Raw genomic sequence first — 20982 nt, forward strand, 5'->3', positions numbered from 1 at the left:
ATGCATTAATTCCTTTAATCTCACAGCAACCCTGTGAGGAAGATGCATTATTCCATTTTCATAGAGGGGACAACTAAGGTTCAGAGAGGGAAAGCAACTTAGTCGAGGTCACACAGCCAGTTAGCAGCAGGGTCAAATATGAACCAACATTTGCCTAACTCCATAGGCAGTACAGCATGCTGTCTCCAAACACACACACACATACACACACACACACACACACACACACACACCACACACAAATACAGGTGTTCTCTCTCTTGTGTCTAAGAAGGTGAGGCTCTCCTTCCAATAAGTACAGGTACTGTACAGGGAAGTGAGCATGGAGTTACCTAGACTCCTTTGCACTCCCTTCTGACAAATGGCATTAGGTCATTCAACAAACACTTACTGAGTGTCTTCTGTGTGCCAGGTCCCATGCCAAGTGCTGGCTCACAAAAATGAAACCCTATGGTCAATTGCCCTGAAAGAGTTCAAAGGCCAGCAGGGAGGTGTCAGGGAAATTTGAAGGCAATACAGAACATACAAGAGACCTAAGCTATCATGGAGGTAGCCCCCAAGTGCAGGGAACCAAGAAGGAAACCTGGGTCTGCCTGGGGCAGTCAAGGAAGGCTTCTTGGAGGAGGCAGCATGTGACATGAGGCATGAAGAATGAGTGGGGTGGAGAGGGATTGGTATTGATTGGGATATTGGTTGAGAGATGAGATAGGGCAGGGAATCAGATGCCAGGGCATTGCAGTCCCTGGGGATTTTATATGTCATCCTCAGGTGACTGGGAGGGATTGAAGAATTTTTACGGTGGAAAAATGGTATGCCATTTGTATGTTCAAAGAGTGGACAGAAAGGAGGAGAGCTTGGACTAGGGAGACCATGCAGGAGGCTATGGCGATAGTCCAGGTAGGAGATGGTAAGGCCTGATGTAGAGTGTAAGGCATCCAGACAAGATAAGGGATGGAGGGGGATGAGGGGTTAGGGTGTATCCTGGTCCTGAGACAGTGCAAGGCAAAGCCTTCTGACCCATGAAAATGTAATAAAAGCCATGATTTTCTTTCAGAACAAAGCATATCTGCATAGGTGCATGATGTTTCGGGCAATTATAAGGGATTCATATTCCCTGAATCCCCAGGTTAAGAAACTAGTTCGTTGGAATTCTAAAAGGCAAAACAACATAGTGGGGACTTCCCTGGTGGCCCAGTGGTAAAGAATCCGCCTTCTAGTGCAGGGGATGCGGGTTCATCCCTGATTGGGGAAATAAGATCCCACATGCCTCAGGGCAACTTAGCCCACGCACTGCCAACTACTGAGCCCGTTGTGCTCTAGAGCCTGTGGGCCACAACTAGAGAGAAGCCCCCGCGCAGCAACAAAAGATCGCACATGCCGCAGCAAAGATCCCGCACGCTGCAACTAAGATCCAGTGCAGCCAAATAAATAAATAAAAATAAAATCAGGGGCTTCCCTGGTGGCGCAGTGGTTAAGAATCCGCCTGTCAATGCAGGGGACACGGGTTCCAGCCCTGGTCCAGAAAGATCCTACATGCTGCGGAGCAACAAACTCCGTGCGCCACAACTACTGAGCCTGCACTCTAGAGCCCATGAGCCACAACTACTGAGCCCACATGCCATGACTACTGAAGCCCGCGCGCCTAGAGCCCATGCTCCGCAACAAGAGAAGCCAGTGCAATGAGAAGCCCGCACACCGCAACGAAGAGTAGCCCCCACTCGCCACAACTAGAGAAAGCCTGCGCAGCGACGGAGACCCAACGCAGCCAAAAATAAATTAATTAAAATAAATAAATAAATAAAATAAAATTGGAAGATGGAAATTACAGTGTGAGTAGGAGTTGATATTATTCCTTTTGGCTTTTTGGGCTCTGTGGTGTCCCTTCAACTGGAGCTGACAGAGCCCAGATCCACAGGGAGCTCTGTAACTGGGTCTCTAGGACTATCCACAGTTGGGCACAGGGTGAACTGTGCCTGGGATTCCTGGGAGGAGAGGGAGCCTGTAAATGGGAGGGTTCGGGTTTTGTCCTCTAGCTCAGAAGCACAGAGACCTTGAAGGAATTCCTAACTTGAATGAGAATTAGAAGTCCAGGTTTCCTCTCTCATCACCATTCTGGCCTCCATTCTGACATATGACAGGTTAGCTGGTCCACATGGAGCAATGATGGAAGCCATAGGCTGCCCAGAGGTCAGGCCAGACCAGGCAGGCTACCCTAGGGAAGAACCATGGCTGGTTCAGATCAGATTGTTAAGTACTCGGGTCAGCTACCTTCCTCCTGCCTTTTGAGTCCTCAAAACTATGCAACCCTTGTCTCTCTGACTATCTCTCTTGTGACAAGCAAAAAGGGAAACTGAGGTTGGGCTGAATCAGTAACCACAGTAGGCTTTAGTGATAAGAGCTGACCTTCCCAGATCTCGGGGCCCCTGCCCATCTGTCTGCACAACTCTCCTGGACTCTATCTTTTGATCTGTATCTCCCTGACTTGTTCATGTTTTATTTATTTATTTTTTATATTTTTTGGCCACCATGCGGCTTGTGGGATCTTAGCTCCCGAACCAGGGACCGAACCCATGCCCACGGCAGTGAAAGCACATAGTCCTAACCACTGGACCGCCAGGGAATTCCCTCCCTGACTTGTTCATGAACTTGAGAGCACAAGGGGTCATTCATTTCTTTATCTCCAGTGTCAAGCACTGTGCCTGTTAAATAGTAGTCGCTGTGTCATTCATTCAATAACTCTAAGGGGCATTGTTCTAAGTGCTGGGATACAAAGTTGAACAAGCCAGACAAGGTCCCTACCCTCATGGAGCTCATATTCTAGTGAGGAAGACAGACAGTAAAGATGTAAATCATGGGACTTCCCCGGTGGTCCAGTGGTTAAGAATCTGCCCTGCAACTCAGGGGACGCCGGTTCTTTCGCCGGTTGGGGAACTAAGATTCCACATGCCGCGGGGCAACTAAGCTTGTGCGTGGCAACTACTGAGCCTGTGCCACAACTAGAGAGAGAAGCCCGTGCGACGCAATGAAGAGCCCATTGTGCCACAACGAAATCCCGGGTGCCTCAACTAAGACCCAATGCAGCCAAAAATGAATAAATAAATATTTTTAAAAAGATGTAAACCATGACAATTATAAATAATGAAAAATGCTGTGAAGGAAATTAAGCGTTGTGATGGGGGGAGGGATGTTACCTGAGAGATAAGGTGACAGGGAAGATCTGAGATCTAAGCTGAAACATGAAGGATGAAAAGAGCCCGACAGAGAATACCTTGCTTAATATACGCGTGGCAAGAATAGATGGATGGGGCTTCCCTGGTGGCGCAGTGGTTGGGAGTCTGCTTGCCAATGCAGGGGACACGGGTTCGAGCCCTGGTCTGGGAAGATCCCACATGCCGCGGAGCAACTAGGCCCGTGAGCCACAATTGCTGAGCCTGCGCGTCTGGAGCTTGTGCTCCGCAACAAGAGAGACCGCGATAGTGAGAGGCCGGCGCACCGCGATGAAGAGTGGCCCCCGCCTGCCGTAACTGGAGAAAGCCCTCGCACAGAAACGCAGACCCAACACAGCCATAAATAAATAAATAAATAAATGGATCATCACGTTTAAAAAAATAAAATAAAATAAAGAACTGTTATAAAAACTATTGTGATTTAAAAAAAAAAAAAAGAATAGATGGATGGATGGATGGAGAGAGGAACAGACAGACAAACCAACAGGGTAGATTCTGGTGTGAATGAGAGTCACGATGTAGTACTCAGTCCCTAGTATGCTTAACACAAGAGAGGAGGGTGGGCAGGATGGGATGCAAGGGGCCCCAAATTCCCAGCCTTGCTCTCACCTGAGCGCGCATTGAACAAGCGGGTTGGGCCCTAGGGGCCGCTGGGGGGCGACCGAGAGCCCATCCGTTTCCCTTTAAGGCCGGGGCGGAAGACTGCGGTGAAGGGCCTTTGTGTCGGCGGGATAGAAATAGGCCCGCCCCTTTAAGAGGGAGGAGACGCTGAGTGGCGGCGGCTTCGAAAGCGGCCTAGGACGCCAGCCCGCAGCTTCCCGACCACCCACCTTCGGTCGCCACCTGGGTTGCAAAGACGCCTCTCTCCGAGCTCGCCCCAGAGACTCTGTCGCCCGGACTCTGACCCTGCCACCTGGGCCAAGGCCGAGGCCCCGGTGACCCCTAGAGTCGGGGTCTGCCCGGCCAAGCCGCGGCCGGAGACTACCGGCCGTCGCCATGGTAATGCCCTGCCTGGGACCACCCGACCGCCCGGTCCCCAGGCCGCAAGGACCTGCCTTCCGGGTTCCAGCCCCTTCCCCGTGCGAGCTGCAGGGCCGGGTTAGGGTTTAGGGGAGAGTTCGGTGGGATCGGGAGGCCTGGGCCCTAGTCAGGGCTCGACATGGACACTCCCGGACCCGCAGGGAAGGTCTCTCCACTCACCTCCCTCTGGGCCTCAGTTTCCCGCCTCTTGCCTTCCATTTCATCTTGGAGGACTCCTGTTCATCTTTCCCGGTGTGCTCAAACGTCACGCCTCTTGGGCCCTCCCTCTCCCCCTAACCCTTCCAGTCTGATCCTTGACGTTCCGGGATAGGTCTCCCGAACTACAGCTCTTGCTGCTCTGGCGTCTGGGGTTAGGCACAGCTCTTGACTCTAGGAGTGACACACTTGTAATGTTGGCCACAGCAGCCCTGCTGCCCAGAAAGAAGGAACTGAACTGTGGACTGGGAGGCATCCCACCCTCCTGGGACCCTAGCTTTTGGGTGTTGGATTAGATAAAAACCACTGGCTTGACTTTCAGAATCAAGGCCACTAGGCTGGGCATGCTAGGATTTATGGGAGTGTCCCTTATGTTTGACAAAGGTTCCAAACGCCAAACCTTTGGGATGTTGCAAAATCCTAGGCCCATGTGCACAGTGCTGGGTCTAAAGAATGACGAAGGCTCCCGTGGGCAGTCTTCTCTTTGCTTCCTCCCTCTTATTACAAGATTAATGCAAATGGACCTGAGTGAATTATTTTACAAGAAAGGATTCTAAGTCATCTAAGTCTTTAAGTAAATCCTATCTCTTCTCTCCTCATCCCTTATTCCTCCCCCCAACACTAGCAGAAAAACAAACAAACAGAAAACAGTAAACCTGATGGTCTTGTTAGAATTGGGAAAAAGCAGAGTGAGGACAGAATGTACTTGCAAACGGTATTTCTTCTCCAACCTCAGTTGCTTTGTTTTCCTTTCAGGCGTGCAGTCTGCAGAAGCTGTTTGCTGTGGAAGAGGAGTTTGAAGATGAGGTAAGGAAGTGTTGGTGAACAGAGATGGCAGCGAAGGTCTTAAGATGTAAACACCCAGGCCCAGAACCCAAGTTTCCTTTTACTTGACATGTATATCTTTTTTTGTCTGTGAGAGGCTGAGAAATGGTGAGAAATGTAAACAACCCACTTAACTGTCTTAGAAACAAATGAAAAACCAGAAAGATGAGCTGCTTAATTGTCATACCTTTAAATTATAAGGGCCCTTGCCTGGAAGCTGTGTCACGCGGATGACTGGATTCACCTTCACGATGGCATACTTTTTTTTTTTTTTATATAAAGTTATTTATTTATTCATTTGTTTTTTGGCTGCGTTGGGTCTTCGTTGCTGCAGGCGGGCTTTCTCTAGTTGCAGCGAGCGGGGGCTGCTCTTTGTTGGGGTGTGTGGGCTTCTCATTGTGGTTGCTTCTCTTTGTTGTGGAGCACAGGCTCTAGGCGTGCGGGCTGCAGTAGATGTGGCACGCGGGCTCAGTAGTGGTGGCTCGCGGGCTCTAGAGCGCAGGCTCAGTAGTTGTGGCACATGGGCTTAGTTGTTCTGCTGCATGTGGGATCTTCCTGGACCAAGGCTCGAACCCATGTCCCCTGCATTGGCAGGCGGATTCTTAACCACTGAGCCACCAGGGAAGCCCCTCGATGACGTACTTGATGTGGGAAGAAAGTTTAGGGAGAGTCAGAGACAGCACAGTTACTGGACAGCAGGAGGCCCGGGGTCACCAACTGGCTACCTGAGCCAGGGCAAAGTACTGTGTTCTGTGGCCTTCCATTTTCTCTCCTATCCCATGATGGCCATTCTTCTGCCACAAACATTCTTCCCTTCCCCCTCTCTCCTCAGAAGATGACACGTTAGACTAGATCTGAAGCTGGCATGTTAGAATCACCTCTGCCGAGGCCCTGCCACACACCAGTTATATCAGAATTTCTGGGAATGGGCCCAGGCAGGGGTATTTCTAGTCTCTGGGTGCAGCCAGAGACCACTGAACTAGTGATCTGCACAGCTGTCTTCCCACTCAGATCTAACAGATATAGTTTCATCTAGGAGGCCCAAAATTGCTATCTCAAATCCTTTTCAGAAAGAAACAGGATTTAAGTGAGTAAATCTCCAAAAGATAAATTGCTTAAGAATACAGCACCAGGGACTTTCCTGGTGGTGCAGTGGTTAAGAACCCTCCTGCGAATGCAGGGGACACGGGTTCCATCCCTGGTCCGGGAAGATCCCACATGCTGCAGAGCGACTAAGCCCGTGCGCCACAACTACTGAGCCTGCTCTCCGGAGCCCACGAGCCACAACTACTGAGCCCGCGTGCCCTAAAGCCCGAGCTCTGAAACAAGAGAAACCACTGCAGTGAGAAGCCCGCGCACTGCAACGAAGAGTAGCCCCTGCTCTATGCAACCAGAGAAAGCCCGTGTGCAGCAACGAAGAATGAACGCAGCCAAATAAATAAATGAATAAATAAATAAAAAAGAAAGAATACAACACCAACAGCCAGGATGGCCTCCTTACTCCAGTCTAATGTACATGGAAACTATTAAACTACATTTATAGAATAGAGTTGCTCTAGTTTATCAATAACAAGCCATTCAAACCTACTTTTTTGTCTCCCAGTGATTTGCTTTAAAAATCACGTTTAGACTGGAGTAGCTACTATACCCCCAGAGAATGGGGCAGTTGTGCCCTTCCCTTGACATTCCTTTGTTGTTCAGTTCTTTAGAAGATTAATAATTGTTTTTTAATCCTGAGAGATTAAACAGTAGACTTGTTAAGAAAACAAAAATGAAACTGTAACCAAAATTTTAAAATAAAGTTAAAAAAAAAAAAAAAAAAAACGTTTAGAATTTGTCCGGATGCCTAATTCGTGCCTAGTGAGATGGCGAATGCTGCACCAGGGACCCTTCTGGCAGCCACAGTCTCACGCTTCCCTTCCTTTGAGGCTTTTGGAACCCGAGGTTTGAAGGGAAAAACAGACCTTCCTCAGACCTCTTAAAATTCCATCTCTGGCTTGTCTCATTCATTGAGGCCCCAAGACATAGTGACAAAGGCACTTACGGGTTCCAGTCCTGGTTCTGTGAAGTTACTTAACCTCTCTGAGCCTCTGTTTCTGTATCCATAAAACAGGGACAATAATAGTACCTCTTCATAGGGTCATCATGAGAACTCATGGTGAGAATTCTGGTAAAATGTTTACATGGTACCTGGCACCCAGTGAGGTTTTTCAAATGTTAGATGTTTTGTTATCACTTAGGGACTTGATTTTTGTTTTTACAAATAACTCAAAACTGCCAGCTTTGTCAAGGAGATATGTATGCGTCCTTGTCTTTGTCTTTCAGCTTTGGAGATGTGTAATTACGGGCTGAAAAAAATGACCCTCCTGGGTCTTACCAGGTCATGGTAGGACTGCTAGGCTAGTAATGGAATTAAGAGTGAAGGACTCTGACAGCTCAAGTTTCTGTTCCATGACCAGTCCCTTTCCCCCTTCCCAAGACAGATGACATCATGTCTGAGAGTCAGCGCTTCAGCGGAAAAGGGCTCCATCAGCTCCCAGGGTCATCAGGATTTTATTGCTGCTGTAATTATAATACTATTATTACTAAGTCCTAAGGTAGTCCTGTTAGAGTATGCTACTCTCCTGATAATACACGAAGCAAGAAAGATCCTTTCTCTAGCCTGGACAGTCCAGTGCAGCAGCAGGGGGTGGGGGTGGAGGGGACCTTCCTGTCAGTGAAATCAGCATTTCTGACACCTTCGGAACAGGTCTGTTGCTCTTGAAGGTGTCAATCTCACCTTGCTTCCCAACCGGAATCCATACTTAATTTACCTTGCCTGAAAAGCTATATTTAACTTCTGTCTATTTTGCAGGCTCCAAGGACTCTCTGGCTTACTGAAGACTAAGCGTGTGCGTGTGTGTGTGTGTGCGTGCGCGCGTGCATGTGCGTGTGTGTGCGCATGTGTGCGTGTGTGTGTGTGTGTGTGTGTGTGCGCATGTGTGCGTGTGTGTGTGTGTGTGGTGGGGGTGAGGAGTGGGTGGAGGACAGGCAGCAGGACCAGATGGGTAGAGCCCTAGTGCACAGGCTCGACACCACAAAGCTAATTTCCTTGAGATGGGTGTGTGACCTTGGATGATTTGTTTGACTCCTGGGTGACCTGGTTCCTTTGCTTCTCCTACTGCTCCCCCAACTGCTACCACCATCCCTCCCCACCCCCCACCTGAGACTGAAGAAAGAGAGAAGCTACCTGAAGACTTAGCCTTAGAATGTGTCTGGTAGAAGCCTCGTTGTGGGCTCCTGGGCAAGGTCAAAGGTGGTGAGAGAGTCCACCACTGCCTTTCACACCTTGGTTTCTTGTTTGTGTGTATCTGCACACACAGACACACCACATGCCCGAAACAGTAAAAGCAGAGTGTTTCTTGATTTCCAGATGCCAAGACCTGCTGTCTGTGCTTCTTTGTAGGATTTCTTGTCGGCTGTGGAGAATGCAGAGAACCAGTTTGCTGGCTCATGGCCTGTGAATGCTGGGTGCCTGAGACCTGTCTCTTCCCGGCCACAGGAGGCCCAGCTACTGCCATGCCCCACTGCTCCTTCAGAGGCTGCGGGCCTGCCAGCCCTGGGACTCCGCCTTTCTACCTCCGGCATGCCCAGGGCCGTTGGGGGTCCACCTTCCACAGGAGCAGCTCCCCTAAGGCCTGTCTCAATGTCCAGCAGCTGGACTCGCAATCAGGGAAGAGTGACACTGACAGAAGTGCTCAGTGAGACCCCAGTAAGACCCCAGTCCTCAGTCTCCCACCCCCAGCTCACCTTCAAGAGCAAACAGCAGGTGATTGGTGGCTTTGAGGGGCCTGAACAAGATGAATTTGATAAGGTCCTGGCAAGCATGGAGCTGGAGGGCCCCGGCATGGAGCTGGAACTTGGAGTTAGCGGTGAGGCCACAGGAATCCTGCCCACCTGGTGGCGGGAGGACTCAACATTGGCTAAAAAGGCCCGGGCAGCTGATCTGAGCAGACCTTGCCAAAAGGGGCCCATGCCTGCAACCCACATAACTGGTATCCCGTCAGCCCGGGATGCGACCCCGGATCCTGTTGTCCGCTGTGGGACTCCACAGTCCCGCTTGAGGCCTGGTGCCACAGGTAACCTTCCTGTCCCAACTGCCTCAGTGGTTCGCGGTCAGCAACCCCATTGGGAAGTCTCTCCCGATGGTCCCCCTCCTCAAGCACCCCAGCCTCTCCAAGCTGCTGGCAGGCTCATTCAGAGCAGCCCTCAAAATCATTTCCCTGGTCAGCCATTCCAGTCTCCAAATGCCTGCTTAACTGGCAAACCTCATTTTCTTACACCACGAACTCCCAACTCAAGCTGTGCTACTCCCTCAAGGACTATCTCTGGATTATTTCCTCGGGGGCCCTTCCGGCCCCGAGCTCCAGCATCTTCTGTCGAGTCTCCTGTCAGCACCCTGAAGGGCCCCCGTCCTTCCCCAGTCCCTCAAGCCGCTCTGCAGATGCCCATCGTCACGAACCACCTGGTGCGACTGGTCACTGCTGCTAACCGGACACCCCAGCAGTCCACCTGCACCTCCACCCGCACCAAAACGCGCCGCTTCCCCGGCCCAGCAGGGCTCCTGCCTCACCAGGTGAGTGACAGCTTCTCTCTGGCCAGAGCCGGAGCTCCCCAGGCTGCTGGGGGCCCAGGAGAGCAGCAGAGTCCCAGAGGATCTTCACGCCCCCCAGGAAGGGGAGGAAGGAAGTGCAGAGAGGGAGCGTTTCCAAAGCTGTGGAGGAAGTCAGAAGAAGTGGGAAGAATTGAATGCTTGAAAACCCACATGTGAGACAGATGCTTAAGGCTTGAGAATGTCACAATTTCCATACGTTTGTTGAGCATCTACTGTTTGCTAGCACCAGGGCAGGAAGATTCATTCACTTATATTTGCTAAGGACTGGTATGTGTTGGGCGCTTTGCTTGGACCTGAGAATACAGAGATTAACATAGAAATAATTCCCGTCCTAAGGAGTTTCCAGGAGAGTGGAAGAAGCAGACACAAACAAATGATTACACATAAAAGGCACAGGGAGAGTAGAGGTCATTCCCTGGGTGCTGGGGAGACGCTGGGCTCCTTGGGCTTGCTGCGTGGGCTCTGGAGGGATGAGTAGGAGGTTTACGGAGGTGTGTGTCGGAAGGCTGTGTCCTGGAGGACATTTCAGCAGTGGAAAGACGGGAGAGTGTGTGCAAAGGCACAGATGCTCTGGGAGATCCACACAATCACTGGTAGCTGGTGTGTGGGGTCAACGTGGGGGAGTTGGGGCTGAGCTGTGTGTGTAGTTTTCGGCAGCAGTGGAGAGACAGGGTCCATCAGACTACTCTTGGATCAGATCCCAGATAATTGGACTCTGAGGATCTGGTCTGGTTGTGATAGGTTACCCCCTTTCCTCACATTTGAAGGGTGTTGGAAACAATTCCTACCTGTTAACTTGCTCTTCCCTGGCACTTTAAGAGAAATCCAAGGAGACCGTGTACATTCCTCCTGGGATGGATCTCTGTAGGGAAGGATGAGGTCCCTGAGAAGGGGTTTGGGGAAGGCTGCCCTTTTACTCATCTCAGGCCTTTCTATTCAAGTCATTGCCCCCTTCAGGAAGCCCTGGGGTTTGTTCCTGGGCCAGCTCTAGCTTCCTCACACTCCCAAAACGATCCCCAAAACATCTTTTTTGAGCTGCCAACAAGGCTCCTGAGACTTCGTTAGGAGAGATGTACTATGTGTTAATTGTCCCTGATAGTTTCCTGAACTCATTATGTAACCCAGACAAGAAGCTGTACTTGTAAATAACAGCTGCTGAGCTTGCTCTCGTCTTCTCCTCCTCTCTACCCTTGTAGCACAGTGGGAAAAATCTGGATGACATCATGGTTTCCACGCCCCAGACTCCGACTCATGGTGCTCGGGCTAAATTCCGGACAGAGGTAACTAATTCCATGCAAATGTTAACTTCCTGGGGATCATTTAGGAGTGAGGGACATCCCTACATGTTTCAGTAGCTGAGAATCAGTCTGTGCTGCTCGGCCTGTTCCCTGGGGTCACACACCACGGGGCATTTGGGGAGGTGGCGATTTTCCTGGCATAAAGTGAAGCCTATCCTGATGCCAGAGGGGTGTGAACCGATACCATGAGTCCAGCCTTCTTTCCCAGATAAGAAAGAAAGGCCCAGCTAACTCCATCTTCCCTCAGAGGAGGAGAGTGTAATAGCTGTCAGGAAATTGTATCTCAGGAACCCTGCCTTTCAGGTTTCTGGGAATCAAGCTGGGAAGGATCTGGCTTCATCTTGCCTCTGGTGGGTTCCCTCTTGGTGGGTGAGACCCAGCCTCCCTCCTCCCTGGGATTCTGGTTGACCTGCTCCGCTCCCAGACCCACTTCTGCTTTTAATTCTCTCTAGAAGTTTTCTCTTTGCTGTAGCTCTGCAGATCCACCAGTCCATTTCAGCTCCAAAGCAATAAATACTCACCTGGATTCAAAGCATTTTTTAATATAAGAAGGTGAATAGTTAAAGCCAGAGGCATCCCAAATAAAATATAATTGGTTTCAAAATTGCCTGGAAAACTATAAATATTTGTGGGGGCTCCCTAGCCCTAAGACTTTGCAAGTCCATTGTAAGAGACAAGCATAGATAGCCTTTTGCATTAATGTAATTAAAGTCAGGGCCTGATTTAAAATAAACTGAGTTAAGAGTACCCTTGCTATTGCTTCTCAGTGAAAGACGTGATATACCACAAGGTTTCACACACCATTTTCTGAACTTGGAGATACATGAAGGGAGAGAGTGTGGCCACCGTGCTGCAGGGAGTTCGCCCTTGCCTCTCCCACCCCTCCATCCCAGCTCAGTCAAGGCCTCTAGCAAAGCGGACCTGTTAATGCAGGCTCCCCTTCTGCTCTGTTGTGCCAGATTGTTACTAGTTCCCAGGCATCGGTGGAGGAGGACTTTGGGCGAGGGCCCTGGCTGACCATGAAATGTGCTCTGGGCCTGGATGAGAGAGACCCTACCTGTTTCCTCTGTACCTACAGCATCATCATGGTGCTGCGGAAGGTAAGGGTCCTGGGTGCTGAGACCCAAAGGGAAGACCATTTTTATCCCTTTCACCAACCTCCTGCCCTGCTCCACCTTAGGAAAGGGGCTCTTTGTTTGCTCCCTGCTACCCCACGCCTGTCTCTGAGTGGCAACATGAAGCCCCTTTGGTTGTATCTTCCACTCACCTGCCTTTTCACAGTATCTGGCATAGGTGGAGGTGGGTTATGGGCATGTGTCTGCACATCTGGGCCCTGAATGGGGTAGGGTAAACACACTGCTACCCCTAGGGCTCCCCAGAGGTCAAAGGTCACGTGCAGACTCATCTTAGTACATGTGCTGACGTATTCCTGCCTGTGGCCTGTGTGGTGGAGCTCTGTATGAATACATACACATAAACACACAAAAGAAAGGAGGCAGGGCAGACAAATGAAGGCCCACCAGCTTCGGGTCTGCCAGAGGGAGATGGGATGAGCCCTTTAAACTGCCCCTTTGCCCCCTGAAAAGGAAGATCATCACCACACCAGTGCTCTGCCCCCCTCCCTGGGTTGCCCTGGCACACTTGGGAACCTTACAGGTGGGACGTGGCTGGCTCAGCAAATGCCTCTCCTTGTAACCAGGCAGCCCTGAAGCAGCTGCCCAGGAACAAAGTCCCCAACATGGCAGTGATGATCAAGTCCCTGACTCGGAGCACAGTGGACGCCAGTGCGGTTTTCAAGGACCCCACGGGTGAGGAGTTAAGTCCTGGGAGTGTCTGACGAGTGGCCGCATTGAGGTCAGGAGGTGAGGAGGAGCCACCCTCTCCATTTGCAGCTAGGAAAATTGAGGCAGTCTACAACCCCCTTCCCAGCCAGGGCCCAAACCAGTCGCTGTGCTGCCCTTGACCCTGATACTGATGGGTGGCGTGGTGTTTGCAGGAGAGATGCAGGGCACGGTGCACAGGTTGCTGCTGGAGACACGCCAGAATGAGCTGAAGCCTGGCTCAGTGCTGCTGCTAAAGCAGGTACGGGAGCTCCAGATGGGGACCTGCTCTCCCGCCTCCCGCCCTGGAGAAAGCCCCTGGTTGTCCCTCTGGCTCCCTGCCCTCCCAGGGCCCAGGCAGAGAGTGGCTGCCCTAGTGCAAGACCCTGGCTCACTGGAGCCGAGTAAAGGCCTGACTGCCATCCTTCAGGGGGCAGATGGGGGTGGGGGTTGTGCTGTGAGGGGCCGAGGACGGGGTACGCGGTTCTACTCTGGCACCAGGGCTGCGGCAGGAGTGATTTCTGTGACCCTGGTGCAGAGGCTAGCAAGGCTGAGGCAGGCGGGACTGGGTGGCCGTCCGGCAGCACCTAGCGCTCTGTCAGGACATTGGACACCTTCCCCCCCCTTTCTCTACTCCAGATCGGAGTGTTCTCTCCTTCACTCCGAAATCACTACCTCAACGTGACGCCCAACAACCTGGTCCACGTTTATAGCCCAGATTCTGGGGATGGGAACTTCCTCAAGCCGTCTCAGCCCTTCCCCAAGGTAAGAGGAGCAAGATGGAGTGGGGATGGGTAGAGCTGCTTTCCGCCTGGGTCTTCTGATTTCTTCCCCTCCTCTATCCTGGGGAGCAGGGATGTGAAGTGGACAGTTGCCCTGAGGTGAAAAGATGCCCTTTGGGGACAGGGCCATCTCCTCCTGTCCCTGGTCCAGCCACCTGCCAGATGGCACAGTAACAGGACCTAGAGGAGCAGCTGGCTTCTGGGTGGATCCCTGAGTGTCTGATGGCAGACCTGAACGTTGGAGAACATGGGAGTCACTTGAGAACTAACCGAGTTGAGGGTCCACGACGGGGTGGGGCCCTCAGTGAGTGACTGAGGGTTGGATTTGCTGCAGGTGGCAGTACAGAGAACAGACAGCTACAGATGGTCAGGTGAGCCAGCACTTGCTCTGCACCTTTCCTCCTGGTTTCCACCTCTGCTAGGTGAGGGGGCGCCGGCCCAGAACTCCTTTGGGAACCAAGGGAGGCTGGGTTCCAGGCAGCTCCACTCCAGGGTGAGGGTGCAGGGCCCGGCCTTGACTTGACACACAGTGTCCCATCTGTGGCCACCCCCACCTTCCTGGGATCCTGGGTTGTCCTCATGACCTGGCCTGGGGGTCAGGAGACCTAGGTTATGGCCCTGCTCTGCTGGAAATTTGTAACATGACCTTGGGCAAGTCCTGGCCCCTCCCTTGCTGTTGCTTTGTCTATAAAATGAGTGGGTTAGACTCGATGACATCTAGTCAAGTTACCTGTTTAGTTCTAACTTGCTGCTTCTCATCTTTCTCCCTAACCTTCTTCATTCTCTCAATATCACCCCACTTCTAAAAACAGCATCTTGATTTCCATTTTTTTTTTTTTTAATTATTTTTTTGGCTGCGTTGGATCTTCGTTGCTGCGCATGGCTTTCTCTAGTTGCGGCGAGCGGGGGCTACTCTTCACTGCAGTGCGCAGGCTTCTCATTGCAGTGGCTTCTAGTTGCGGAGCGCGGGCTCTAGGGCTCACGGGCTTCAGTAGTTGCAGCGCGTGGGCTCAGTAGTTGTGGCTCGCAGGCTCAGTAGTTGTGGCGCACGGGCTTATTTGCTCCATGGCATGTGGGATCTTCCCGGACTGGGGCTCGAACCTGTGTCCCCTGCATTGGCAGGTGGATTCTTAACCACTGCGCCACCAGAGAAGTCCCATCTTGATTTCCTTTTAAATTTCAAGTCACCCCAGGAATTCCCTGGTTGTCCAGTGGTTAGGACTCTGTGCTTCCACTGCAGGGGGCATGGGTTTGATGCCTGGTCAGGGAACTAAGATCCCGCTCGCTGCGAGGTGCGGCCAAAAAAAAAAAATTGAAATGGTACAGAATAAAGCAATGTGAAACTGACCCTTCTCCACTTCCATTCCCTAGGGCTAACCATGGTTAACAGGTTTAATTACTAATTTTAATTACCTGTTCATATATTAGCTAGTTTGGGGATTGTTAACAGCTCATTTTTAATTCCAGGCTAACTCCTCAGCATAATTCTGAATGGTGTCTTCACTCTCTGCTCCAGTTATAGAGATTCCCTAAAACATCAGATACCAGCAGAATTAGAAAAGAAAATCAGCCAAAAGTTTTCTGTTTTATTTTTTTAACTGTCTGCTGTTAGGGGTGTTTGGCGTTTCAGCTCCCTCCCCACAGCATGGGCCTGGGTGACTGGCCGCTGCCACGTTCCTCTCTCCTGTCTTTCCTGAGTCCCCACCTATTCCTTTGAGGTTGTTTGCACAGAACTGTCCAGAGGGATTTCAGGGGCACAGGTATTGGTAACCAGATCCTCTGTCCCCAGGATCCAGGAAGCTTCCATGAAAGCCTCCAGCATGAGACCGAGAAGCCTGGGAAAGGCCTCAGAATAGCACAGAACCCAGAGGCAGGGGCATCACCTGAGAAAGAACTCCCAGAAGCAGGTAAGGCCGTCAGCCCACCCAGGAGCAAAAGAGGTTCTCCTTCTCTTTCCTCTTGAATAGCTCAGCCAGATTGTTCTGGCTGCATCTTGTTCCTCCTCCTGTGAATCTTTGGACCTTACAGAATCTTAACAGAAATCAGATGTGGTGTGTTCTCTGGCGAGGCTGCAGGCCACAAACTAATTAACACAAAGAATGTGAACCGAAGCTCCCCAGCTTCCAGGCCATGTGCTATTAGCCACAGGGGGAGATAGACTGGCACCATCCTTGAGTCTTCTGTGGGCTGATGGCCAGACCTCAGAGGCAGATTTCCCCATAGTGACTAAGCTCCAAGGCCCTCCAGGTGGTGCTGAGGGGTCAGACATCCATGTGGTTAGGGTGGGACCAGGATACAGACCTGAGAGGCCCAAATACAGACCTTTTAGGGGAGGGCCAACTTGTTCCTCAGGAGGGAGCCTTACCCAGGTGAAGCTAACACAGTCCAGGTCTGGTCCTTAGCTCTTTGATTCCATAAATTCAACCCTGTTTGGCCCCAAAGTTCGTGGGATTATGGATAGGTGTCTCGACGTTAACCAAATTCACAGTAGACCAATGGATAAACCACAAAGCCCATTTATTTATATTGTATGAAAAAGTATCTACCCTATATGCTGGAATCTTCTCTAGAATCTTGCGCTGTCTCCTTGTAAGTCAGCTTGATGACAAGCCGAACCATCATCAGAAGGTTGCTGGTGGTCATAGTATAAGAGTGAGGCGAGTTGCCTGTAGAATGTGTGGTTGGTGTCATATCTCCACTGTAGGGACAGACCTGCCAGGCGGCAGCTGCTGGTGGTGGCCGGGCAGCGCTAGGAGACACAAATGCGGATTCCTACTATGATTCCCATTTTCCTAGGCTCATTCCCCTTCATTTAACCTAGTGTTTCTTCAGGCGGTCACAGTGTAGCTAGTGAGGGGCAACTTTTTTTGTTATAATCAAATTCCAGTCCTGCTTCCCTGAGTACAGTGCTGGTCACCCCAATTAAATTTGAATGTCCCCAAACTGACTTCTGTCCTTCCAGCAGCAGTGTTTATTGAGTGCTCTGTGCCAGACTGGGAGCTGGCCTCTGCAGGTATAGTTTCCAGCCTGACTGACTCTAGGGCTGCCTGATCCCGTCCATTCAGTGGGAGTTTTCTAGTTGGAAGCTATGGCTCTGGTGTCAAAGGGATGCTACTTGGGGAAGTTGTTGACCTCTTTAAACCCTGTTCTCTCAGGTAAAGTGGGGATTATAGCACGAACTACCACGAGATGCCCTCTAAAGGGGCCCTGTGAGACCGAAATGAAGTGATGAGTATAACGTGTGCAGCCCTGTGCCCGGCACCCAGCGTGCCCCCGGTACGCGTTAGCTGCCCTTGTTAACAGTCAGAGTAGCAGTAGGGCTTACTGAGGTCAGCTCTGTTTCCAAGTTCTCAGACAGAAGCACCCCATCCAAGAACTGTAGTCAGGGACAGATACTTTTGTCCCCTCTGCCCACAAGGCACTTTGGGGGAGGGGACGATGATGTCTCCCGCTCTGCCGTTGAGAAACCAGGTTAATGAACTGTGTGATTCTGAACACATCTAATGACTTTTCCTGGCCTTCTTTCTCCCTCTGTCCAATGCAAAGGTTGCACTAGGGGACCTCTGAAGCCTTTCTGCTCAGGCACTGTACCTCTGGATGGAAAGAGGAGCCATGAAGGCCCAGGGGGAGCCTCTTTCTTAGCAAAGTGGCCCGGGCGTTTTGCCTCTGCCTTTTGTTGCGTGTGGGTATGTGGGGAGCAGAGGGGAGGTGGAAGGCGGGCCGGCCTCAGGCCCATCAGTGTGGGTGCTGGCGGCCGGGCGAGCCACCTCCCTGACAGCCCTCCCGAGGGGCGGGAGCTTTGGCTCTGAGTCACGTGGAGCCCTAATATTATCACTAAGTCTCCCTGCCCTCTCTATCCACCCCCCCGCTGCAGATGACCTAGATGGACTCCTGAGCGAGCTCCCTGAGGACTTCTTCTGTGGGACCAGCAGTTGGGACTCCCCCAAGGCAGGGCACCCCCCATGAGCCGGCAGCCTCTCAGCACCCAGGCAAAGCTCTGGTTGTGTCTGATCACGTCCCGGGGAGAGAGGAAGACCAACACAATTGGAAAACAAAGTTCCGGGACTTCTCTGGCTGCTCCCACCCTGGACACTTACCCTGAGAACACCCTCGTCCCTCGGATTCTGCAGTGCCGTCACTTTGGGTCTTCCTTTGGCAACCAGAACTCTGCCCAGGATCAACTCTCCAGCTCTACTGTCCTCCAGGCCCTCGGGTGCATATTCCTTCTCCTCCTCCAACAGGGAAGGTGTGCATTCTCCCACCTCAGCTTGAATTTAGAGGATGCTGGGCCTGGTCCCTTTACTCCCTAGTCCGTGGACAGCTGAGGAGCTAAGAGGAGCCACACCACAGCAGTGGTGACCTGTCCCTCTGAACAAGGAAGGAACGCTCAGACTTCCCTCTGCTTCGTCTCTTGAGGCCTGTAGCTGGCCAGCTCACCTGTGCCCAGGGCTCACAGGTGCGGGGGCAGGAGTATGGCTGAGGTGCCTTATTCTGAAATAAAGCAGCCGCCTGCTTCACCCACCTCCCTTGTTTCCAGCCTCGCTGCTCCTTGTTCTGTCTGCCCTGCCGGTGGTACCTTGGCCAGGGCAGAGCCAAGCCACTCGTTTTCTCTCTCTCTCTCTCCTTTTTTTTTTACTATAAACTTTTTCTTGCAGACAGTTTTAGATTTATAGAATTATTGCAAAGACGTTACAGGGAGTTCTCATATACCCCACACCCAGTCTCCCCTATTGCTGCCGTCTTACATTAGTATGGTAGATTTGTTGCAACTAAAGAACCAGTATTGATACATTATTATTAACTGAATTCCATACTTTATTCACATTACTCAGTTTTCCCCTGATGTCCTTTTTTCTCTTCCAGGATCTCACGTTACATTTAGTCATTGTGTCCCTTTAGGTTCTTCTTGGCTGTGGTAGTTTCTCCAACTTTCCTTGTTTCTTAATGACCTTGACAGCTTCGAGGAGCGCAGGTCCAGCATGTTGTCGGATGTCCCTCTATGGGAATTTGTCTGGTGTGCCTTCATGATTAGACTGGGGTTATGTGTTTGAGGGAGGAAGACCTCAGAGGTAAGGTGCTTTTCTCATCACATCATATCAAGGGTTGGTGTTGACATTGATCACCTGGCTGAAGTAGGGTTTGTCAGATTTGCCAGATTTCTCCACTGTCAAGTTACTCTTTTTCTCCCTTTACGCACGATACCCTTTGGAAGGAATTCACTCTGCTGCCCACACTCAAGGAATGAGGAGTTACGTTCTACCTTCTTAAGGGCAGAATATCTACATGGATTATTTGGAATTCTTCTGCATGGGAGATTGGTCTGTTTTCCCTTATTTTTCGCTCAACCACCCATTTATATCCGTGTGGACTCATGGATATTTATTTTATACTTTGGGTTAGAGTCTACTACTACTTTATTAATTTTGTTGCCAAGCAACTCTTCACCACTGTAGCTTCTCTGTACCACTTTTCAGGCAAGAATTGGACAAGGGTCATGGGTGGGGTGTAAAAGGTCTAATTATACCAAGTTGCCAACCAACCTTGTTTTCCTTTCTGGAATGAAGGGAGGAAAGGAAGATTCTCTCAACACATGGTTGAGGGGGTGTGGGTTAAAGACCCCAGTTTGACAGCCAGCCTCACCTGCCTCTGCCTCAGCCTTCACCAGGCAGCTGTGAGTCAGGGCCTCCAATGGGCTTGGTACGGCTCTGGGAGAAGGTGTTAGTCTCCCTTTTTCCAAAGAAAAGCTGATTCCACGGATCCCAGTCTCAAAGCTGAAGTGAGCAAGTGCTTTAGGAACTCCATGTTCAGCTGGCTGCTGGTGGCAGTGGGGCTCTGTTCTAGAAGGCTTTTGTGGCCCAAGCCCAGGAACAAGAAGGGGCTAATTCACCAGCACTGCCCTTTCACACCCTCACTTGGTCTTCCTACCTGAGCACACCACGCACTTCTTTCTCTTCCCTGTGCTGCTAACTCCCCAGCTCTGCCTCTGTAGCTTAGATCTGGGCCAGAGCCCATCTATGCCGGCTGGTCTTCCTGCACCTAAACCACCCGTGCCCCTGGCCTGCGGTGCCCATCCTCACTCAGCCCCCTTGAGCTCTGGTCTCTGCTGCTCGCAATCCTGACAGATGCCCTGGTTTCTTGTGTGCTTCATCCCCCCACAGGCTCTGAGCTCCCAGAAGGCAGGCTGGGTATCCAGTTGCCTGGCACTGTTCCTGCCAGTAAAACTGGGCTCCCTGTGGGTTCATGTGTGGGTTGAAGTAAAGGCCTCAGGAAGTTAATGCTGAGGATAGTTTTTCTGCCCTCAGGAAGTTAAGGCTAAGGACAGGGGACAGAACATATGGTACCTCTGAGGACTGATCTGTAGTCAGAGCACCTTCAGGCCTGTAACAAGAAGGCTGCAGAGAGGCTGGGGAGGTCAGAACAGCCTCAGGCCCCGCTGACCATGACTACTGAGAGCCTCGGGAGAAGGCCCCTCTTGGCCCCATCCCACTTTGCCAGCTCCCAACCCTGGGAACCCAGCTGTGGGTGCTCAGCTGGGCTGTTGGCGGGGCAATTAAAACATCGAATGGGTGCCATTCTCTGAGGATAGAGGCGCCTTTCTCTGAGGATCTCCAAGCCCTCGCTGGGCGTGATCTCATTCCTCCTCTGGGATCCCGCACCCTGGAATACCACCAAGAGGCTGGGGCCAGAGTGGGTGAACAGCAGGGTAAGGGCAGAGCTGGAAACAGCCCAGGCTGCTGCCACCCACTTGGGCAGGCAGATGAGTGTCTGCTCCAGCGGAGAACAGGGGCCCTCAGTCAACGTGCTACACATAAGAGGCCGGCCCGCGACAAGCCAAGGGCTCCTCGACACCACGACAAAATCTACTGTGTGCCAGGCCCTGCTGGGTACCAGAACCCCAACTGAATCCATTCAGGTCCTGCTCTGGAGCCCATATCCAGCGCAGCAGGCTGTGGTCCACGGTACATGGGGACGGGCTTGACAAAGCACACGTGAGATCCTCCAGGAGCACGGATTGGGGAGTGGCTGGAACCGCAGGGGTGGGAGACCTGAGCAGGTGTCTCTCACCGCAGGTGACCTTTGAGGTGGACTTTGAGAGATGAGTCAGAACGGAATTCCAAGCAGAGGGAACGGCAGGGAAAG

General features: G+C 51.6%; 1 protein-coding gene across 2 annotated transcripts; it reads left to right on the forward strand.

Annotated features, from left to right (window-relative positions):
* Positions 1-4023: 4023 nt before the first annotated feature.
* HROB (homologous recombination factor with OB-fold) lies at positions 4024-18435 on the forward strand. Of its 2 annotated transcripts, XM_068530684.1 has the most exons (10): positions 4024-4226; positions 5220-5270; positions 8734-9903; positions 11139-11222; positions 12200-12340; positions 12940-13048; positions 13237-13322; positions 13700-13825; positions 15632-15749; positions 17717-18435. In XM_068530684.1, the coding sequence occupies exons 1-10, from the start codon at positions 4224-4226 to the stop codon at positions 17806-17808; spliced, it is 1980 nt and encodes a 659-aa protein (XP_068386785.1). In that variant the 5' UTR covers positions 4024-4223; the 3' UTR covers positions 17809-18435. The 2 variants fall into 2 exon arrangements, 1 of the variants encoding a protein (XP_068386785.1); XR_011071933.1 differs by lacking the exons at positions 13237-13322; positions 17717-18435 and having other exon boundaries at positions 15632-15717.
* Positions 18436-20982: the final 2547 nt, after the last annotated feature.

The sequence above is a fragment of the Eschrichtius robustus genome, chromosome 20, assembly GCF_028021215.1.
Source record: "Eschrichtius robustus isolate mEscRob2 chromosome 20, mEscRob2.pri, whole genome shotgun sequence".
Classification (NCBI taxonomy): Eukaryota; Metazoa; Chordata; class Mammalia; order Artiodactyla; family Eschrichtiidae; genus Eschrichtius; species Eschrichtius robustus.

Bases quoted from the DNA above. Each gene is read 5' to 3' on its own strand.
- HROB (XM_068530684.1), top strand. The intron at 11,223-12,199 runs GTAACTAATTCC...CTGTTGTGCCAG, and splicing joins GGGCTAAATTCCGGACAGAG to ATTGTTACTAGTTCCCAGGC. The intron at 15,750-17,716 runs GTAAGGCCGTCA...CCCCCGCTGCAG, and splicing joins GAAAGAACTCCCAGAAGCAG to ATGACCTAGATGGACTCCTG.